Source organism: Vicia villosa, linkage group LG4 (genome assembly GCF_029867415.1).
Source record: "Vicia villosa cultivar HV-30 ecotype Madison, WI linkage group LG4, Vvil1.0, whole genome shotgun sequence".
Classification (NCBI taxonomy): domain Eukaryota; kingdom Viridiplantae; phylum Streptophyta; class Magnoliopsida; order Fabales; family Fabaceae; genus Vicia; species Vicia villosa.
The window spans coordinates 47,548,806-47,563,136 of NC_081183.1; the positions used below are offsets into that span (position 1 = coordinate 47,548,806).

Consider the following 14,331-nt stretch of genomic DNA (forward strand, 5'->3'; position numbering starts at 1 on the left):
CACATAAATATTAGGCATATCAGCACCTTGTTGGGATCTTGAGAATCATGGTGCCAAGCATGAATGATTTCAGTACCAAGTCTAAGGGTTGTGCATCCAGCAAATCTCACACATCTGTGATGTGTAGTGTTCGGACATCCCGTTTGACGAAGGTATGGGGCTTCATTACCAATCTGTGACTGAAGTTCTCTTCAAATGAGTCAACACAGGATGGATGAACAATTGAGATGCTGGATGGTGGCAGCTCAGTGGCAGCTTGAGATGTAGAACCTATTTTTCTCTTGCCTTTTGATCTTGTTTGAGGAAGTATCACTTTGGGAGGCATGATGAATTGAGATGAATTGAAATGAATGGAAGATGATGAACAGTAGAATAGAGAGGCAGCCGTTTGCGAGAGTGAAAGAGCAAAGAAGGAAAACCCTAAAATTATGTCTATATTTTGTGCTTATGGGCCAAATACAGCTTCCATGTGTTGATGTATGAGTGAATGGGCCAACTTAAAATGACATGAATCGATTCAAGTTCATATGAGCCTGCTCATAAGAGTTATGGGTCGAACCATACTGAAGGAAAATTTTTAAAATTGGGAATTTTTATCGTATGGATCGATTCATACGATTTTTGGTTCGATTCATATCAGTAAAAAAATGAAAAAGAGAATTATGAATCGATGCAAAATGTCATGTATTGGACCATATCAGTTATGAATTGATTCATGGACATATGACTTGGCTCAAAAGGTTGAATATGCAAAATAAGTGAATGATTGTACATGAAAATGATGTAGACTAAAGTACAATTCTAATAAGATGTTCAAGCAATTAATATGAGACATATTTGATGTCAAACAACTAATCATACACACAAGTCAAGAGTTAAAGGCAAGTAGGATAGGAACAATATTACCTTTGATGGGAGAGTTGATTGTGCACAAAGAGAAACTAAAGAAAATATCTCAAATAAAGTGGTGAGATTTGGTAAAATGTGATTGTAGTGCAGACAAATTTAAGATATCAAATGAGAAAGATCTAAAATTCCTAACTCACGACGAATGTTGAAAAATGATTCAGTTGGTAGAGGTTTTGTGAAAGTGTCGGCAAGTTGATTTTTAGTGTCAACATGCTCGAATACAACGTCTCCTTTTTCAACATGATCGCGAAGAAAGTGATGCCTAATTTCTATATGTTTAGTTTGTGAGTGCAAAACAGGATTCTTAGTTAGGTTGATAACACTAGTGTTGTCGCATTTTATAGGAATATGCTTTAGCTCAATATCAAAATCTAGTAGTTGTTGTTTCAGCCATAGAATCTGAGCACAACAACCACCGGCTGCAACGTATTCAGCCTCAGCAGTTGACAATGCAACAGAAACTTGCTTTTTGCTATGCCAACTTACTAAAGAGTTTGAAAATAGATGACATGTACCACTAGTGCTTTTTCGATCTGATTTACATCCTGCTAAATCAGAATCGGAATAACCTACTAGACTACAATCGCTTCCTTTGGAATACCAAAGTCCATACTTAGAGGTTCCATGAAGGTATCTAAGTATGCGTTTAACGGCTTTCAAATGTGATTCCTTAGGATCCGATTGATATCGTGCGCACATACAAACACTAAACATAATGTCAGTCCTAGATGCAGTAAGATACAGGAGAGAACCAATCATACCTCTATACCTTTTGATATCAACACTCTTACCATGTTCGTCTTTATCTAAGTTTCCGTTGGTGAGCATGGGAGTGTTTATTGACTTCGAGTCACTCATTCCAAAGCGCTTGAGCAGTTCTCTGCAGTATTTTGTTTGACATACAGTTGTACCTTCATCAAGCTGATTTATTTGAAGACCAAGAAAGTAATTTAGTTCTCCCATGAGGCTCATTTCAAACTTTCCCTGCATAACATTAGAAAATTCTTCGACCAAGTGTACATTAGTTGAACCAAAGATAATGTCGTCCACATAAAATTGAACTAAAAGAATGTGTTTTCCTTTGTGTTTGATGAAAAGAGTAGTGTCCACTTTGCCTCTTGAATATCCATGATCAAGTAGAAATTTACTAAGTCTTTCATACCAAACCCGAGGGGCTTGTTTGAGACCATATAGTGCCCTTTTTAGTTTCAAGACATGATTTGGATATTCATCATTTTTAAAATCGGGAGGTTGTGAGACATACCCTTCTTCATTTATAACACCATTTAGAAAAGCACTCTTTACGTCCATTTGGTATAGCTTGAAATTTTTGGAACAAGGGTAAGCGAGCAATAGACGAATAGCCTCAAGGCGGGCAACGGGAGCATAAGTTTCCTCATAGTCAATTCCTTCCTCTTGGTTATAGCCTTGTGCCACAAGCCTAGCTTTGTTCCGAGTAATCACTCCACTTTCGTCAAGTTTGTTTCTAAAAACCCATTTAGTGCTAATGATATGATGGTCTCGCGGACGGGGAACAAGTTCTCAAACGTCATTTCTTTTAAATTGATTTAGCTCTTCTTGCATGGCCATTAGCCAAAATTCATCAATCAAGGCATCCTTGGCGTTTTTAGGTTCCACTTGCGAAACAAAAGCGAAGTGATGACAGAAATTGCTTATCTTGGAACGAGTTGTAACTCCCTTTGATATGTCTCCTAAAATGTTGTCAATAGGATGATCTTTTGAGGATTTCCAGGCTGGTGGAAGATCATTTACTGGTGATGTTCCTTCTTCTTCATCAAGACTTTTTAATTCTATAGTCTCTTCATCTTCATGTTTATTGGGATTGCTGTCCAATTTCACATCTTTGTCATCTGTATTGGGCTGATTTGTGTCTACAACAGTTTCTTTAATGATGTCTTCTGAAGACACACCTGCACCATCAAAAGAAATACCTTTTCCGAAATTTTTTGGACAAGACTCATCAAAGGAAACATGAACTGACTCTTCAATAGTAAGTAAACGCTTATTGTACACTCTATATGCTTTACTTGATTGAGAGTAACCAAGAAAAATACCTTCATCCGCTTTCCATCTTGTTTTAGGACAGTTTTGCAAAACTTTTAAAAGCGGAAAAAGTTTCATCCTTGCTATGAAGAAAGATAGTCCATGTGAATCTAGAATAGTCGTCAACTATTACAAATCCATAGTAGTTTCCACCTAGGCTCTTAGTTCTTGATGGACCAAAGAGATCCATATGGAGAAGCTCAAGAGGTCGTGAAGTTGAGATTACATTTTTAGATTTGAACGACACTCTAGTTTGCTTTCCCATTTGGCATGCATCACATAGGTGGTCTTTTGAAAACTTTATTTTTCGAAGACCGACTACTAAATCCTTAGACACAACTTTATTTAGCAAGTCAAAACTAACATGCGCTAAACGTCGATGCCAAAGCCAAGAATCATCATTCAAGGTGACAAGACATTTGTCGCTTGTTAATGGAATCTCAAAAAGATCAAGCATATAAATGTTATTAACTCTAATTCCCTTAAACATAATCTTTTGCTCAGTATGTTCAAATGTGCAGCAGGATTTTGAAAAAGTCACTTTGTAACCTTTGTCGCACAATTGACTAATACTTAACAAGTTATGTTTAAGCCCCTCTACAAGGTGTACATCTGAAATAGTAGTGGTAGAGGGATTACCTACACTACCTTTCCCGATAATTGCTCCTTTGTTATTGTCTCCATAAGTAACATATCCCTTCTTCTTTGCCTCGAAATCAATGAAGAGTGATATGTCACCGGTCATATGCCTCGAGCATCTGCTGTCAAGAAACCATCGTCTATCCACGGGTGTAAGGCATTCAATCTGCAATATCAAAAGAGAGAGGTTGGTACCCAATTTTCATTGGGTCCAATAGGGTAAGTAGTAACATGGTTGTCTTTGGGTTTCCATTGGTAAATGCCTTTAGGAACTAGGAATCTCCTAAACTTGCATTTCTCAATGGTGTGACCTTTTCGACAACAATAATGACATAAACCATGATGATGGAATTGTTTACTTTTGCTAATTGAATCCTTTGCAATCTTTTCAACAAATGAATATTTTGCATAAGGAGGATTCAATGTCTTTTTAAAATTCTTTGGATCAATAGCAAAAGTAACCTTGGGTTGTAAAGCCTTTTCCAATTTAGCATTAAGAGTTTTTAGCTCTTGCTGCCAAATGTGACATACTCCACAATATCTAGTTTCTATACATCCATCAATATTCTTTGTATTTTCTGCAATGCTAGCTTTTAGATCATTTAGATCTCGTTCGGCTTTGTAAACTTTACCCTCCAAGTGTGAAAAAATTTGTTTGTCGAAGGATAGTCGTTTAAAAGCTTCAACGGCTTCTTTATGCAGTTTTTCAAAAGCTATTTTCAGTTCAGAAAAAGTAAGAGAGTTAAAGTTATTATAGTAAGCTTGTCTTACTTTATTTTGATCGCTTTTCTTCTTGTGTGAGGCTGGTTGTAGTCATGAGCCGTGAGACATAGATTTGCGCTTTCATCATCGTCACTTGCGTCTTCATCAGTTGACGATTCACTATCACTTTCCCATGCTATGTAAGCTCGCCTTTGTTTGTTGGATTTCTTTGATACCGGCCCTTTTTCTTTCTTAATCTTGGGACATTCAGTTTTGTAGTGTCCAGATTTTCCCCAATTAAAACAGGATCCTTTGCCTCTATATTTCTTACTTTCCTCTTGCTTTGATTCGGTGGATTGTCTACGAAACTTCGCTAGATTTTTGTCGGAGTGTTTGATTCCATTTCTTCGTATGTATCTATTATATCTCCGAACGAACCGCCCCATTTCTTCATCATCCGAATCTTCATCACTAGTTGAGTCATCATCAAATTTCTCTATCTTTGGTGAACCGGTGCTCTGATACCACTTGTTAGACGTTGTGGCAAGTGAGCTAGAGGGGGGTGAATAGATCACCTTATTTAAATTCACGGATTTAAATGTTTTCAGAGAATTTTTCACAAAATTGGCGGAAAGCTATATACGGTCCTGAATCCAAAAACGTCTAATCTAAACCGGCTACTGGAAAACCGGACACACGAGATGTTGCTGGATTTTATGTGAATGAAAGTGATGAGATAACACAATGAACGATTCAGTTTTAATGCACTTATCACCAAACAACTATTTCCAATGAAAGAAAATGAACAAGTAATTTTGTCAAACAGTTGGTGATACTTGATTCACTGATAGAGGGCTATGAAGTTTATGTCAAAAGATTTTACAGCCTTGTATCAATGAATGTAAATTCGGTTTCACCAATTGAATCACAAACGTGTCGAAAACGTAAAGAGGAGTAAAGAAAGAATACGATACGCGGAGCACTTTGGTAAGGAAGTTCCCCACTATCGTCCTTGCAGGTGGGTACGTCTCCCTCTCAATTTCCGAATCGGAATTGAGAAATTTCTATATCAATATGCTGAAAATTGTTCACAAGGTTTCCATACAACGATTAAGAACGAATCAAACAGATTTTCTTCACTTGTATAAACCTTCTCTTGATTTGAGCTGATCAAGAAACTTATTGCAAGATCCACAATCAATTCACTGTTTCCACGACTCGTTTGCGAAATCGCTCCGATCTCCAAACCCTACGCTGCAGATGAATCTGACTTGTGCAATCGTGACTAACAAACCCACAAGAACTCCCCCGTTATTGCTGGACAAACCTCTGGTTTTTCCTCGAAATCCCCTTCGAATCTTCGACTCAGCTAGATCCACGATCGTACCACTGAAAGTTATCTCAATGAAACCTTTGATTCAATTTGCAATGATGGTTGTGCAATGTTCTTGAACAAAGGAGATTGAGAAGATGAAGAAGATGAAGTATCTTTCAGATTTCTGGTGCTCACAATACTCAATTTGTTTTTCTCAAATGTTGGTAGAATGACACACACTTTCCAATCTGTCAAAAGTTGCTTATATATGAAACAGAATTATTTAGACATAAAATTACAGTTATGATTCGACACTTAATGCCTATGTGTCAATTCATGAGCCTTTATGAGTTGGCTCATGACTTCATGAGTCGATACATACTGTGATAAATCACAAACCAGTAGCTTCTCAACTTATATGAGTCGATGCAAACGTCGTATGGTCCGAACCATACACTTATGGTTCGATGCATAAAGGCTATGGTCCGATTCATACTGAGTAAAGATGCAAAACAGAATTGCATAACAATTATGGTTCGATCCATGTATCGTATGAATTGGCTCATGTTATTTTGGTTTGATGCATAAAGGCTATGGTCCGATACATGCCGAGTTTGAATTGAAAAACAGAGAAGCAGAAGCTCTATGAGTCGATACAAAACACGTATGGATCGGCTCATGGCTTTTTGGTTCGACTCATAGAACATATGTATCGATTCATACTGTTTATTTGACAATTTCTCAGAAACAGAAGAGAGATGAATCGATCCAGTCTTCTATGGTTCGAATCATGCTGAGTGTTATTCAGATTTTCACTTGTTAAAGCTACATAAACTAAATGTATGATGATATGATCAATTCCTATGCATCAAACTAAAACATTGATTATGTGATCATGAACTAGTTTTAAATGCATGAGATTGTTTGACATATTAACAAGATAGTTAAACACATTTGCAATCATACAATACATTATTCACAAAATTCAACAGCTTGGGAAATTCATATCTCCCGTTTCGTGTACCCGTTTGACGCGTACCATATATCGTTAGAAAGCTAATTAAGTATACTATCTAGGAAAATTAGCCTTGGTGTTTAAATCTTATTTTTCAAAATATCTTACGCACTGACAGTCAAGAGCGACACCGGTAACATGTGGATATTATGCTGTTATATTGAATTTCCTTCATTATTCTTGAATGCTGTGTTATGTCATTGTGTACTATACTTGGAAATATGAGAACTCCGTCGTTTTGGTTAAACGATTGGATTGATTGTATTGTTTGTGACCTTAACATTACGTCATATTTTTGTATGGTTGAATCGAAGTGGCCGGAAGGCTAGATTGGGATGTCACTCCGACTATGTGGTCTATGAGTCTTCCCGGACCGTGTAGTCCAATGGAATAACCCGTTCATGTGTATTGTTCGATAAGGTGTGCATCTGAGCTACCGTTGCAGTGTGCTCGTGAGTGCCGTACGGGGTTCTTACTCACTTGGTGTTAACACACTTGCGTGCTCGGTATGGTGGGGTTATGCGGCCATGTAGGCTAATGCATAATGAGGTAACTCACCTCTAGTGAAGTCACGTAGACTAATACTAGGCTTTCGCCCGATGGGCTCAGGCGTCAAGGTGGCGGTTTGTACTCGGCGTAACTCACTAGCGTGAAGAAGGTTAATGGGACAATGACGCCAATTAGGCTAAGGTCATCTCGCGGCCATTTAGGCTTGTGCGAACCAGTTTAACCGTCTTGCAGTGTGCTTGTACAAGTCCCTTTACAATAGGCAGGAGGTTACTCATCGAGGATGCATTTATTCCATAATCTAGTCGAGGTTTTATTACACTTCTGGATTCCCCGTATATGGATGCGGGTTTGCATACTTGTTTGCTATACAATGTGTATTTGTCTAAGGCAAGTCCAATGGTGGACAAGTCACTTTGTTTACTCCGTATTTGTACCGGAAGTGAGAATAACCCTGAATCCATGGTGGATTCGCTCATTTTTGTATGATCCCTATAGATCCGAGCGGACTAATAGGATAGGCGGACTCACTGAGATTTAGTAATCTCATCCCATTCCAATTATTTCTTTTCAGGTGGATCAAGGCAAGACCGTGGTAAGGGGAAGATGGATTAGATCTTTTGGCGATGCTTGGATGTTTCTTTTAGTTCCTTATCGTGCTTACTAGTTATTGTATTTTGGATATGTACTGATATGATGTACTTATATTTTGGCCATGATACATTCGGCTTATGTATCCGTGTACTTCTATTTCCGCTGCAAACATTATGTAATTGTTGTCTTATGAACCATATTTAATACTTTATGCATATTATTCTAGACATATATGTGTGGGGTGTTACAGTTGGTATCAGAGCAGGTCGATCCTCGACTTTGCTAAGACGCATCATAATGCAGTACAATTCTTCCTCATATGTGTATAATCAGTATGATTCCTTATGTCTTATTTATAGCATTGAGTCTTATCAACTTGATTCCATGCGTAGGACAGACAGGGAGATGGCTGAGCAACGCAGAGGTCCCGGAAGGCCCAGAACTAGGAATGTGGAACCCGAGCAAGAAACCGGAGGTGCTGGCGTGCTTTGGCAACAGATGATGCAACAAATGATGCAGCAGAACCAGATGATGGGTCAAATGATGCAAGGCATGCAGGGACAACAACTTCCTACTCAAGTTCCCGTTCCTCAAGCTACTTCTGGACCAGACTTTCGTGCCTTCTTCAGGATGGATCCTCTAGAGTTTGTTGGCAGACTTGATTCACTTTTGGCTCATGATTGGTTAGCTGGTATGGAAAGGGTGTTTCAGGCTATTCAGTGTACTAAAGAAGAAAAGGTGATCTTTGCTGCTCAGAAGATGAAGGGACCAACTCTTAGGTGGTGGAACACTGCATCCACTTATTTCACCACACAAGAGATTCCTAAGGATTGGCAACACTTCAAAGTGGCATTCTTGGAGAAGTATTTCCCTAATAGTGTGAGGAATCAGAAGGAGCGAGAATTCCAGAACTTCAAGCAAGGTGACATGTCTGTTTCGGAATATGCAGAGAAGTTCGAAGACTTAGTTGATTACTCCCGACAAGCTGTTTATGCTCCAGATGAACTATGGAAGATTGATCAATTTATGATGGGTTTGAGGGCCGACATTGCTCATAGTGTTTCCCAAAGAGAGTTCACTACTTATGCTGAATGTTTAAGGCAATGTTATGTTGCTGAAAACAGATTGAAGAGGGTTCAAGAAGAGAGGAACCAGAACAGGGCTAATTTTAGGGAGCAAGGAAGATTTACTCAACACTTGAGACCCCGTAATCCTCCATCAAAGAAGAAGCAGGTTTATGGCGATCAATCGGCTCAACCGCCCCATTGTCGCAAGTGTGGTAGGAAGCATACCAGGGAGTGCAAGTACGCTTCTGTGACTTGTTTTAGATGTGGCGAGCAAGGCCACATAGCTCCACAATGTCCACAAAAGAGGATTCCCGAGAAGACTGCAGGTCGTGTTTACACTTGGATTCGAGAAAGGCCAAGGGAAACCACAATCTAATTGCGGGTACCTGTTATGTTAACAATCAACCTTTATGTGTTTTAGTTGATTGTGGAGCCACTCATTCTTTTGTCTCCACTGAGTGTGTTTACCGACTTGGTTTAGAGGTTATTCCTTCACCTAATCCCATGATTATTTCTTCGGCAACGGATGATACTGTGGAAGCTCGACTAATTTGTAAAGATTGTTCAGTGTCTTTTAATGGTTGTGACTATCCAATTGATCTAATTTGCTTACCCCTTAAGAGGCTTGATGTTATTCTAGGGATGGATTGGTTGTCTCTTAACTCGGTGTACATTGGTTGCAAAGAGAAGGCCATATTCATTCCTGAAGAAGAGTCTTCTTCCGATGATGCAATTACCAAGTTGATAGAAGGTACGATCAGCGCGGTTAATTATCTATTTTCTCAAGAAAGATCCTTTCTTTTAGTTCTTTCCAAGGAACCTTTTGTGAGAGTTAAATTGTCGGAGATTCCGGTGGTGTGCGAATTTCCTGATGTAGTTCCTGAGGATATCACTTCTCTTCCTTTAGAAAGGGAAGCAGAGTTCTCAATTGATCTTGTTCCTGGAACAGCCCTAGTTTCCATCAGTCCATATAGGATGTCTCCTATTGAACTCAGCGAACTGAAGAGCCAATTGGAAGAGCTTCTTGCTAAGCATTTTATCCAACCCAGTGTTTCTCCATGGGGAGCTCCTGTTCTTTTGGTAAAGAAGAAAGACAGAAGTATGCGCATGTGCATCGATTACCGTCAGCTGAACAAAGTTACCATAAAGAACAAATATCCTTTACTGCGGATTGATGACCTCCTAGTTCAGTTGAAAGGAGCCAGTGTGTTCTCGAAGTTTGATCTTAGGTCAGGGTACCATCAAATCCGAGTAAAGAGCTCAGATGTACCTAAGACTGCATTCAGGACCCGGTATGGTGACTACGAGTTTTTAGTTATGCCGTTTGGTGTGACTAATGCTCCGGCATTTTTCATGGATTACATGAATCGAATCTTTCAGCCATATCTGGACCAGTTTGTAGTAATTTTCATTGACGACATTCTGGTGTATTCTCGTACTCCCGAAGATCATGAGGAGCATTTGCGGATTGTGTTATCTACTCTTCGAGAGAAGAAATTGTATGCCAAGTTCAGTAAGTGTGAATTTTGGCTGTCCGAAGTAAGTTTCCTCGGTCATGTCATCTCAGGAGGAGTCGTGGTGGTGGATCCTTCTAAAGTGGAAGCGGTGGTGAATTAGGATCGGCCAAGGAGTGTGACTGAAGTCAGAAGCTTCTTAGGTTTGGCAGGTTATTACCGGAGATTTATTATGGGGTTTGCTATGTTAGCCTTACCATTGACAAAGCTCACGCGGAAGGAGGTTGCTTTTGAATGGAATTCCGTGTGTGAGCAGAGTTTTCAGAAGCTTAAGAAGAAGTTGACTACTGCACCCGTATTAGTGATTACAGATCCAAACCGATCCTATGAAGTATTCTGTAACGCTTCTAAGAAAGTTTTAGGTGGAGTATTGATGCAAGATGGCCAGGTGGTAGCTTATGCGTCTCGGCAGTTGAGATCTCATGAAGAGAATTACCCGACCCACGATCTTGAGCTTGCTGGAATAGTTTTTGCACTCAAGATGTGGCGACATTATCTATATGGCGTTCACTTTGAGATGTTCAGTGATCATAAAAGCTTGAGATATCTTTTTGACCAGAAGGAGTTGAATATGCGACAAAGGAGATGGACGGAGTACCTTAAAGATTTTGACTTTGAATTGAAATATCATCCAGGAAAAGCCAACAAAGTGGCAGATGCCTTAAGCAGGAAAGAATTTCGAGTTGCTGAACTGATGATGTTAGAGCATGGATTGTTGGAGAAGTTTCGAAATCTTAACCTTCGGTTTTAATGGACGCCCAATGGTGTGTTGATTAGTAACTTGAGCATCCAGAATGAGCTACGAGAAAGAATTCGGATATCACAGGGGTATGATGAGCAATTGCAAGCGAGCGGAGGCATGCCTGATTTTGTGAGGGCACCTGATGGAGTAATCTTGTTCAAGCAACGAATGTGTATACCGAACGATTCTGAGTTGAAGCGTTTGATTCTAGATGAAGCACACAAGAGTAAATTTTCTATTCATCCTGGATCGACCAAAATGTATCAAGACTTGAGGAAAGACTTTTGGTGGCCAGGAATGAAGAAGAAGATTGCAGAGTATGTATCGCGATGTTCCATTTGTCAGCAAGTTAAGATTGAGCATCAGAGGCCAGGAGGAATGTTACAACCACTGGAGATACCAACATGGAATTGGGATTCTATCTCCATGGATTTCATCGTGGGATTACCTCGTACTCGAGGCGGACATTATTCTATATGGGTAATAGTGGATAGGTTGACTAAGTCTGCTCACTTTTTACATGTAAAGACCACCCACAAGGTGATTCATCTCGCAAGGATTTTCATAGCAGAGATTGTACGGTTGCATGGCGTGCCATCTAGTATAGTGTCTGATTGTGATCCAAAGTTCACTTCGAGATTTTGGAAGATGTTTCATAAGGAATTGGGGACTAGACTGGATATGAGTACATCCAACTATCCTCAGTCTGATGGGCAGACAAAGAGAATAACTCAGACGATAGAAGATATGTTAAGAGCTTGCATTCTAGAAGAAGGTGGGAGTTGGAAGGATCATTTACCGTTGGTAGAGTTCCAATATAATAACAGTTACCATGCTAGTTTGGGTATGGCTCCCTATGAGGCTCTATACGGAAGAAAATATCGATCACCACTATGTTGGGCCGAAGTGGGGGAGAAAAGTATTCTTGGACCGGAGATTGTACAAGAAACCACCGAGAAAGTCAAAATGATCTAAGATAATCTTAAGAAAGCCAAAGACCGACAGAAGAACTATGCGGACAAGCGAATGAGACCTTTAGAATTTGAAGTTGGTGATCATGTGTATTTGAAGGTCACTCCAAGATTAAGGTTGGGAAGGTCGTTCAAAATGCGAAAGCTCGGTCCGAGGTACGCGGGACCATATCAGATTATGAGATGGGTAGGCGAAGTGGCTTATCAGCTGGCATTACCACCTTCGCTATCCGGGCTGCATGACGTATTCCACGTGTCTCGGTGTCATACCCTAATTTTGAACCCCCCTGAGATGTCATATCTTTTAAACTTTTCACCGAAGTCAAAGCAGATACTCAGAGCAGTCACTTATTCATCTGGTACTTAGTCGGGGGTGCTCAGGAACAGAAGAACTCAGGCAAAGGATCAATCAATAGAAGAATTAGTCTCTAATACAATCATGGGACCCAAAAGCTTCATTTTTATTCACCTATGATTGATTAGACACCCAGTCACCTGAACTCAGGTTTACTCAGGTCACCAGACTAGAGTTTTGAGCTTATCAAGGACTATAATCAGGGATCACATTTGGGAAACCCTGGAAAGACCCAAGGTGTCTATCAAAAGGCTTCAATCATCTTAAAATGATCCATATAACAACATCCATTGGACATTACACCTCAATTCAAGATCCACAGTCATCAATTTCATTTGGTCGACAATTAGGGTTTTTGACCTAATTCACCAGGATAGTTGACTTTCAATCAGGACAGGGATCCAAAACTCAAAGCATGACTCAAGAGCTTCTATTACCTCAAAATAATCCATTTACATCACTCATTTGAGGAGGAGAGTTTGATTCATCACAAAAGTCCAAGAATTCACTTCATCTGGAAAAAGTCAACTATACAAGATCACCTTTGACTTTTTGGAAATTTTGGTCAACCATGACTTTTGAAGTTTTAAATCATCAATATATGATATTTGAAGTCATTTTATCAAGAAAAATCAAGAAAATCAATCAAGAATCATAAAGTCAAAAGTTTGACTTTTCATACTTAGAAATTTTTTGAAGTGTTTTTAAGTGGTTTTTGCCCAACTTTGGAAGGGAATATCTCAAAATTTCACCTACAAACTAAAAAAAACTTCCAAAATGAAAGTTGTAGATTTTGATCCAATAAACAACTTTGACACATATAATTTTTTGGCTAAAAATCAACCATTGAAGAGATATGGAGCTTCAAAGTGACTGCCTTCACAAAACTTGCAAGAAAACCCTAGTTTTCTTCAAACTTTATGGGACTTTTTCATTAATTTCCCTAAAGAATTTGGGCAAACACCAAACTAATGAATTGAAGTACATGTTAAGGGCTTTCCAAATTGTGCTCAACCATCTCCAAATTCATTTTGAGCTAAGAGATATGATTGATCAAAGTTAGGCATTTGAAGTGAAATTATAGGTCATGTGCAATTTGGAACTTTGCAATTTTGTGCAAATGACTTCACTAAATGAGGCTACACGACCTCTAATACATCTGCAAGCACACCATACATCCATTTTCATAATTGCATAAGGATTAGAGAATATTCCCAAAAACAAAGGCATGTGATTATGTAATGATTACATTTGAGAATTTATGGCAAGATGATGAATCACCAAAGGAATCTCTTCCCAACCAATTGGAGCTCATTTCTGCCTCAGATTTGTCCCCTAAGATCAAGCAAAACCGATGTCTAGGGAGTGGTATCAAAGAGCTCATCATTGCATATGGAACTTTCCCACATTTCTTCATAGCCAAGGAGATCAAACTCACTTCACTAAGCAAGCTTACTATCTCCAATTGCCCTGCATCATTTTCCTTTAAATACAAGTGTATACCTCAGTAATTAGACACACCAAAGCAACTCTATTCCTTGCTTTCTCCTTCTCTTCTCATGCTTATGGTTTTTCAAAGTTCTTTGGCAAGAAGAATCATTTTCTTCAAACCTGAGCTTCTCTTTGGAAAGTAAGCATTCTAACATCTCAAGGGGGTTCATTTGAGGTGATCCAAGCACCTGGATCACTTCTGTAGGAAGAGGAACATCATTGTTGCTTTCGTTTTGGAGCTTATGTAGTTGGAGGTCCATAGAGCAATTCAGAAGGTTTCAAGTGATAACACGATTTTATATCGTATATTTAGCTTACAATCCATAGATATTTATAGCATTTTCCGTTTATTATTTTAATTTATTACGATATTACGCGTGTTTTTGCTTTGTTTCAGGTTTTACACTCTTACTATGCCGAATTGTGAAAAAGAGAAGAAATGGAGC

The 14,331-nt window shown here is 39.1% G+C and overlaps 1 protein-coding gene across 1 annotated transcript; it reads left to right on the top strand.

Annotated features, from left to right (window-relative positions):
- The first annotated feature begins 8,243 nt into the window (after positions 1 to 8,243).
- Positions 8,244 to 11,077, top strand: LOC131597166 (uncharacterized). The gene is made up of 6 exons (XM_058869876.1): positions 8,244 to 8,698; positions 8,870 to 9,138; positions 9,234 to 9,392; positions 9,498 to 9,862; positions 10,193 to 10,325; positions 10,962 to 11,077. The coding sequence occupies exons 1-6, from the start codon at positions 8,244 to 8,246 to the stop codon at positions 11,075 to 11,077; spliced, it is 1,497 nt and encodes a 498-aa protein (XP_058725859.1).
- Positions 11,078 to 14,331: the final 3,254 nt, after the last annotated feature.

Excerpts from the sequence above, each read along its gene's own strand:
- LOC131597166 (XM_058869876.1), top strand. The coding sequence starts at position 8,244 with ATGATGCAACAAATGATGCAGCAGAACCAGATGATGGGTCAAATGATG. Across the intron at positions 8,699-8,869 it reads GTTTCGGAATATGCAGAGAA|ATTGAAGAGGGTTCAAGAAG; the intron begins GTTCGAAGACTT and ends TGCTGAAAACAG. Across the intron at positions 10,326-10,961 it reads GAAATTGTATGCCAAGTTCA|GAAAAGCCAACAAAGTGGCA; the intron begins GTAAGTGTGAAT and ends AATATCATCCAG.